This window comes from Thermobia domestica, chromosome 18 (genome assembly GCF_964235325.1).
Source record: "Thermobia domestica chromosome 18, izTheDome1.hap1.1, whole genome shotgun sequence".
In the NCBI taxonomy this organism is placed as follows: Eukaryota; Metazoa; Arthropoda; class Insecta; order Zygentoma; family Lepismatidae; genus Thermobia; species Thermobia domestica.
Window position 1 is genome coordinate 163,168,272 of NC_137471.1, and position 7,929 is coordinate 163,176,200.

A 7,929-nucleotide genomic window follows, 5' to 3' on the forward strand; every position below is an offset into this window, starting at 1 on the left:
CGAACAGTAATGCGTTCAGTGTTTGTAAGGTCTTCCACTGGGAATCGACCACAACCCTAGGCGCACCAAAGACGTACACCACTAGACAAACGTCAAGGGCTAAGCAAACTTTTAAATTATCAGATTTCAGGAAAGAAAGAAATATAAATTAAATCCTAGAACCACTGCTACACAGGGTGCGAAATACTGAGGATGGCCATTCCCATACTTCAAAATTTTGGAAGAAAATTCATCCTCAATAATTTACTGGAGAGATAAGGTGACATCGACACTGTCAGAAGTATACAAACTATTTACAGTAAATCTGTGCAGTTAGTGGACAACCTAGTGGATAAGCATTATCCCTAACCTTACATATATCAATAATTTTGGATGTTCAATATATGAAATCTTCATTTCAAAACTTTCCAGTGCAATTGTTTTTTACTTATTTATTTACTCCTATCTCTCCCCGATCATAACTGTTATGATTTCGCATCCTGCTGCTACATAATTGAAATAAATTATCCCTACATTCTACGCAATAACTGATATAAGGTTCCATGAAAACAATCAGCTTGTATTACAATGTTATTTATTGAACTTATTTACATATTTTGTATTATTTCTAACTTATTTCCTTAATTGGGTTCCTCAACTTCAACGGTGTGACCTTCCACTACAGGTTTTGAATTTCTTCGTTCTCTGCAAAATAACGATCATAAATACGTACTGAAAAACATGTAATTGATTGCACAGTTAAAAGAAAACATTCATATTGTTTACCTTATAAATACACTCTCATTAAAATACATTATTATTCTTTGAAGTAAGTGCCACACAAGGCAACAGAGTCTGGCACTCGTTTCTCAGATCTGGTGATCCATGGCTTGGAAGCACTCCAAATATGATCTCTATAGCATTACGGTAGAATTTTTTATAGTGAATTAATATTCCCTAATCGAGCTCACCTATTCAGATGTTAGATTTGTAGTGTGACACTTCTTATTCAAAGTGTCTTGACCATGTCAAATACAATATAATTCATCTTCCCATACTGAAAATTAATAAAGTAATTTTAAACACTACTATACACAAACATTACCCAAACACACTTTCGGTTTAGCGGCATCCCTTATATTCTACATTTTACGTTTTACAGCCTTATTTGATTAAATTTTGACGATCACTCATAAGAAACACTTGAAAGGAAAGAATCGCGTTTGTTACAATTACAACATACTCTCCCACAGTCTGATATTAAGTCGTCTCGGGATCGCACGAATCTGTCTGGGTCATACAGGGTCAGGGATCTGACTACTTCGGGATCACGAGTCACGAAGTATGTTACTCGTTTCATCACTGGTACCACTGCATGGAATTTATTTACTTTACCTATTTCAATGATCTAGTGCCAGTAAATTTTCAGTAAAGTTTTTTTTTTTTTAAATTTCCTAGCTGAAAATGTGCATTGTTCTGTGAGAGCATCAATTGAGATAAATCCAGAAAATGTCATATTGACTCACTCGGTACTGTTGTATAAGCACGGCGTTACGAAAAACAAACGAAGTAATCACTGATATAAAAAATCACTGAGAGATGGAAGAACAAATATTTCCTTATTTCTGTAATTTTCTCTCCATGCCCTGTATGAAATGCAATCTGATCTCACGATTCACAGGAAAGATAGGTCATAAGTGTGTGAACCTATATACCTTGTATTCTTCACGGAGCAACATAAATGGCAGATGATGACCTACAAGGCGTTATCCTGCGTCACGTACAACAGAACGCATGGGAAAGTGTAGTTCGCAATTCACAGGAAAAGTGTAGAATTTACTAAAGTAGGCACCGTGTACACGGACAACTTCGTACCATTTTGCAACGAGTTTGAAACATACCTTAGAGGTTCAATGAAATATTTCTCTTTAAAAATAAAAAAATAAAAAAGTTACTGGTGACTAACACGTAAAGAGGTGTTAAACAACAATTTACTGGAATTATTTGTGACAGTAAAACAAACGGATTTTAATCCTGAGCCTTACAGCGGAGAAATACATCTTTGCAACGTTTCATTCTTTCAAAACACAAGAATCACTGATAGGAAGACATGCATATTGCCTTCATCATACATATCAAATGAAGAAGGGATGACTCATTACCGTAAATGTAACACTAAGTTTATTTGACCCATATTCATGGAACGTCGTGTCGGAGTCATTAGCGTCGTTTCACAATTCATTATAGAGAAGTAATAAATACTCCTGCGACCTATCGACCTAGTTCTTTATATTCCATCTTTGAAAGCAGAAACATTTCTCAGTGTACATGGCACAAGGCAGGAAAATCACTTCATTTACTTCAATCCAGTCAAATTCTGAATGCATTTTAAGACCTATGTCTCCCTATTTATTTTCCTGTTAATTTGTTGTTGAGTGTTTACGCATACGCATACTTTGGGGTGCTCCATCCTATTGAAATCTTTTTGTCTTTGGGGGAAAAAACTACTCTTACTTTTTTAATTTTTTTTATTACTGCCACTGCTGAATGAAGTCTTTATCTTGTGGATAAAACATTAACCTTTATTTCTTGTTCAATTTTAGTGTTGATTACTTCTTTTTCATACTGAATGAAGTCTTATCTTCCCGAAAACTCGGGAATGTCTTTGTAAGAGAGAAATGTGCATTTACTATTATTTTGTCTTTTAACAAAATTTTCTAACTGCTGAAGTCTTTATCTTCTAGGAAAAAAAAACTGTTTCTTGATTAGTTTTAATGTTATTTTACTTCTTTTCTATTTCCTGAATGAAACCGTATCTTCTGAGAAGGAAAAAAACTACAATACCATCTGTATCTTAATTAATTATAGTACTTTATTGCTTGTTTCTATACTAAACGAAATAATCTTATCGTCTGGAAGATACTGCAATTGCATATTTCTCTATTACAATGGCATTGCAGAGTTTTCCAGAATGTAAGATGGTTTCATTTAGTATAGAAAAGAAGTAATTAACTCTAATCAATCAAGAAAGAGGGTGGTATTGTAGTTTTTCTCTCAAGAGATGAGTTCGTTCAGTAGATAGAAAAGATGTAAAATAACACTAAAATTAGTCAAGAAAAAAATAGGTTAGTTGCTTTCTGTTTTTCATGCAGCAGGTAGGAAATGTTTTTAGAAGGCAAATGTAACAGTAAGTGCCTATCTCTCTATTACTCTGGCATCGCAGTTTTCAAAAAATGAAATTTCCTGCAGTATAGAAAACAAGTAATCAACACCAAAATTAATCAAGGAATAAAAGTTATTCTTAAAAAAAAAAAAGATTTCATTCAGCAGATAGGAGTAATCAAAAAATAAAATTAGCAGAGGTACTTTCTTCCAGAAGACAAGAAAATAAAAATGTAAACAGTAATGAATCTCGATTTTAGTTCAAATTTCCATCCTCCGAGGAAAGTAACAGGCAAGTTGCTAAATTATAAGGGATAATAAAATAATAAATACATACAAGGTAAACATTTCATCTCATTTCACTGTGTACTAATACATGAGTGCGTAAAAATGAACTCATCTCGCTATATAAAATACAAAGAACTAAGTGATTGAGTGACCGACAGATCTTTGCACAGGCCAAATCGCTTAAGATAGACAAGTTAAATATGGACAGTACATGGGATTTGTTACGTAGGATACCACTAAGGAAGGATTTTTGCAAACTCGACAGGAAGGGGAGGAAAATAGGTGTGGGACGTATTTTTAAAATATGACCATATCTCCGAATTCCTTAAGGTTACAGACTTGAAATTTGATATTCGGATGTCTCATTTCAAATAATTTGACATATTTAAGCGGTTTTTGATATTTTAGTACAAAGGAAAAAAAGAAGAAAAAAAAGGTGAGAAAGGAAAGAAAAGGAGTGAGGATTACAATTATTATAAGATGTCGAAATCTCTGAATTTATGAAGGTTTGAAACATGAAATTTGGTATTTTCATATTATTTAAAATAAGTAGATAAGAATTTAAGCGCTTTTGAAATATGCCTCGGAGGCAAGAAAGGGGGGTGGAAAGAAAAATGGATGGGGATTATAATTATTATAGTAAAGTATTTAATCCCTTAAGGTGAGAGATTTGAAGTTCAGTATTTCCATTTCTCATTTAAAATACTTTGCCAAGTGTTTCGGCCCTTTTTTTTCTTTTTTGACATGCTAGTAAAAATGGAAAGAAACGATGTGGAGAAGAGAAAAAAAAGGTGGGGATTACAATTATTCTAATAAAATGTCGATATCTCTAAATCTTTTAAGATTTGAAATATGGAAGTAACTTCTCATTTAAAATTATTACAAAAGCGTTTTATGATACATATCCTAAAAGGAAGAAAAAGGGAAGGATTACAATTATTATAATAAGATGTTCATATCTTGGGGTCCGGGAAAGTAAGAGGCATTGAAACGCTGTAAATCTCTTTTTCCTCCAAATCCACAGAATTCTATGCATATGATATTGATCTAGTGACCTATAGATGTGAGAAATGTTGTGAATACAAAACGTATATGTAGAGAAGAACGCGTCCATGGACTAAGTTGCACATCCTTAGCTTATTTAGTGATGGTAAGAACTTTCCGATCTCTCTCGTGATTGTAAGGAAAATAGGTAAAACTATACTTACCTACGCAGTAGTCTAGGCTCCGCCTGCTGCAGCCAAACACCCAATACTTCCTTCACCGTTTCTTCTGTTGCGACGGTGTACATCTTACGAACAGCAGCTGAAAAGAAAGATAGAATTTCAAGCAAATACTAGCGATTTTTATTCTTTAAAAAAAACTGTCATTTGAAATAAATTTCCCTCTTAAATAGCTTTACGGAATTATGGTATGGTTTCTAAACATGGATACCTAGAGCTGAAACTAATTCCTATATTATTTTTCAAGTCACCTAAGCTAAGCCCCTATTTTGTGATTTTTATGTAAGGGTACTATAGAAAGTTATCTTCCACCACACTTTTGGTATATTATATAATGGAAAAGTTACATTTTTCGATACAAGTGTAACAAGACTTTCTTTCGGCGCCCTTAGTGGTGATATGGTTTTGAGTCAACGTTTAAAGTCACCTTAAATAACACTATAAAAAACACATTAGATTTTGGCTAACTTTGTTGTCACGAAAAATTGAAAGATGAAGACGACAGAAAGACGAAAGTTTGACTATTCGCAGTCTTGAAAGCCTGCAACTTTTCTCTTTTTATACTGGAATTATGGTAACTTCGAAAGCTATGTTCTTCTAGTGTTTATCTGCGTTCCAGTTTTAGACAAAGAGCTCTGAAATTTTGCACCTTTAAAATATCGGCAGGGGAGACAGTTTGGCATACTATGTAATACTACCAGACTAACAGTGTTGCCAACCCAACAAAGTTATATTCGTGTGGTAGACAGGTATACACGAAAAGTCTGGTGCAAAATTACAGGTATACACGAAAAGTCTGGTGCAAAATTATACTTCACAGTAGTGATTCCTACACTGTACTTCAATTTAAATTCGTTGACACTATTGACTTTATTTAGTCCTGGAATCATTCCTACCTTGGAATTTTATTTGGTTTTAGATTTTCCGTACACCTTACAAATTCTTTTGAATGCTTTTTCAAGCAAAGATTTGTTTAAATATGTACTTTGCCAATAAAGCTTTGTTTACAACATAGAGTGTTGGATCAGTTATTGAATTTCCTATACATTCTACACAGATGTTATATTCACCCAGTAAGGGTGAACACATTTACATATTTTACTACTTGACAGTAAAAGAATCCTAAAGTACTCAAAGCATACTTTATTCATGAAGAATTACTTCTGATTGCTTGGGACATACTAATATGAGAACACACGTCCAGTACGAGAGAAGTAAGACTTAATAATTAGCAAACTGAAATTTTGTATGGTTACTAGCATAAATAAATAAATGAAGTTAAATATTTCAGTACAACTTTTCAAATCAACTTACTGTTGATCTTATTGTACATTTGATTGGACCCAAAGGTGTGCTTTTTTGCTTCATGATCCTTGGTTTCCTGCCAGAGTAGGAGAATTCCATTGCGAGTTTGTCGCACAAAGTTCTTCTTATTGCATTGTGAGCGAAACCTTTTAAAATCCTTACCACCAATTGACAGTAATACTTTTACCTGAAAGAAAGGAAAGTATTTAGATCTAATGCATGCTGAAATCAAAAAGAAAAACAATATATATAAGGGTCCGTATTGTTATGTTTTTCTACCAGTGGAAAAAAAAACAAAGCATGAATGAAACTAGATTAATTTTTAGATACCGTAATGTGAAGTGTGAAAAAAAAAAGGCGTGGGGTTCTGAGTTTCACGGAAGGCCATATCAAATGGGCTACGTGATTAACAATAACTGTTTGCCTGGGATTTATTTGGTAACTTTCAGCTTTATATCGGAATAGCGGTTATTTAAAAGGACCATTGTCCGTTTGAATTAGAAAAAAATAATATATATATATATATATATATATATATATATATATATATATATATACGTGTGTGTGTGTGTGTGTGTGTGTGTGTATGTATATGGAAATTACATACACTTCCAAAAGTAACAAGTAACAGTGGGTTAATCAGTGCTGCCAACAAGTAGTGTCAGAAAATAGCTAACTGACGCACAAAAACTAGCTAAAAATGGCTCAACTTACCTTAACTTATAGGTAACAGAATTTAGGAATAAAGAAACTAAATATTTGGTACTTTAAGTCTACTAGTTTACAAAGATGTTCTAATATTATTTATCTTTTGATATCCTCAAATCAAACAGTTTGACAATACAATTTGTTCCTTCATTGACTAGAAGTAATAAAATCTCTTGAATTATTTTCAACTTCTAATGCTGGGTATGGCTTGATAACACTATTGATCTATCACAAAAATATATACATGCACATGCACGCATCTCAACAAGAAAAACTCCACCCAAACTAAAAATACACTAGAAACTAATCAAACAAATTGACTATGGAGAAACCAAATCCAGGAATCCCAATTTACCGTGACGGATAGGTGAGACTGATAAAAGATATCTAATTTACTGTGACAATGTAAGTGCTGTTGTAAACAAAAGAATTAGAAAAATACCAAGATAAACTACTTTTTTTTTTAGGTTTTTCATATTTTCTAAAAAAAAAATTGAATGCAAAAGATTTAATTGCCGCCTAAATGACTATATTAGCAAGTATGAATGGCAAGTTGACCAAAATTATAGTCCATAGCTAATGCACATGATAATGGCTAAATTGGCAAAAATGGAGTTGATGCTAACATTTAGTCAAAAGAGAGATGTTCCAAAAAGACGTAAATTAAAAGATATAACAAAGATTTGAAACCTGCTTCATAACTTGTACAGGTTTGATAGGATACTTACATATTTCTTTCCGAAGTTAGGTTCTTCAAGCTTTCTCTCAAATGTTTGAAAATCATTCAACGTTCGCAGAGGCAGAAGGCCAAGAAGTTCGGATTCTTCGTTTATGGACTCTGCTTTTACACTCACACCATTACTTAGAAGTGTGTCGACCTTCTTCTCGACGGAAGATACTCTTTCACTAAGGTCAGCTAAAGTAGATTGCATTTGGCCAAATACCACTCTGATATCTGCAATAAATTTTAGGAAATATTGTTTTAAAGGTGTTAATATAACTAGAAAATATATTATTTCACAAACCATTGAAACAATTAAATGTACATTCATGTTCAAAATGATTGTTGCATATCTATTACTGTCTTCTTGTGGAAAATTTTATAGGGAAATAATTATAAGCACGTAAATTAGAATGAGTAAAACAAATGGACAAGAAAGTTTTATTTTCGTTTTATTGTTCTTATTTACTGCTCTTTTGACATGAAATTTGCCACATACATGTCTTTGCCGATTATGCACATACCAACATTATAAGAAATACA

The 7,929-nt window shown here is 32.9% G+C and overlaps 1 protein-coding gene across 1 annotated transcript; it reads right to left on the reverse strand.

Annotated features, from left to right (window-relative positions):
* Nucleotides 1-557: 557 nt before the first annotated feature.
* On the reverse strand, nucleotides 558-7,642 carry LOC145674991 (uncharacterized). The gene is made up of 4 exons (XM_081745331.1): nucleotides 7,394-7,642; nucleotides 5,967-6,144; nucleotides 4,638-4,734; nucleotides 558-684 (listed from the first exon to the last, which is right to left on the reverse strand). Exons 1-4 carry the CDS (start codon nucleotides 7,595-7,597, stop codon nucleotides 621-623), a joined length of 543 nt encoding a protein of 180 aa, XP_081601457.1. The 5' UTR covers nucleotides 7,598-7,642; the 3' UTR covers nucleotides 558-620.
* Nucleotides 7,643-7,929: the final 287 nt, after the last annotated feature.

Bases quoted from the DNA above. Each gene is read 5' to 3' on its own strand.
- LOC145674991 (XM_081745331.1), bottom strand. From the start codon at position 7,597: ATGCAATCTACTTTAGCTGACCTTAGTGAAAGAGTATCTTCCGTCGAG. The intron at 6,145-7,393 runs GTAAGTATCCTA...CCTTTCTTTCAG, and splicing joins CTAACTTCGGAAAGAAATAT to GTAAAAGTATTACTGTCAAT. The intron at 685-4,637 runs GTAAGTATAGTT...GTTATTTTGCAG, and splicing joins GAGCCTAGACTACTGCGTAG to AGAACGAAGAAATTCAAAAC.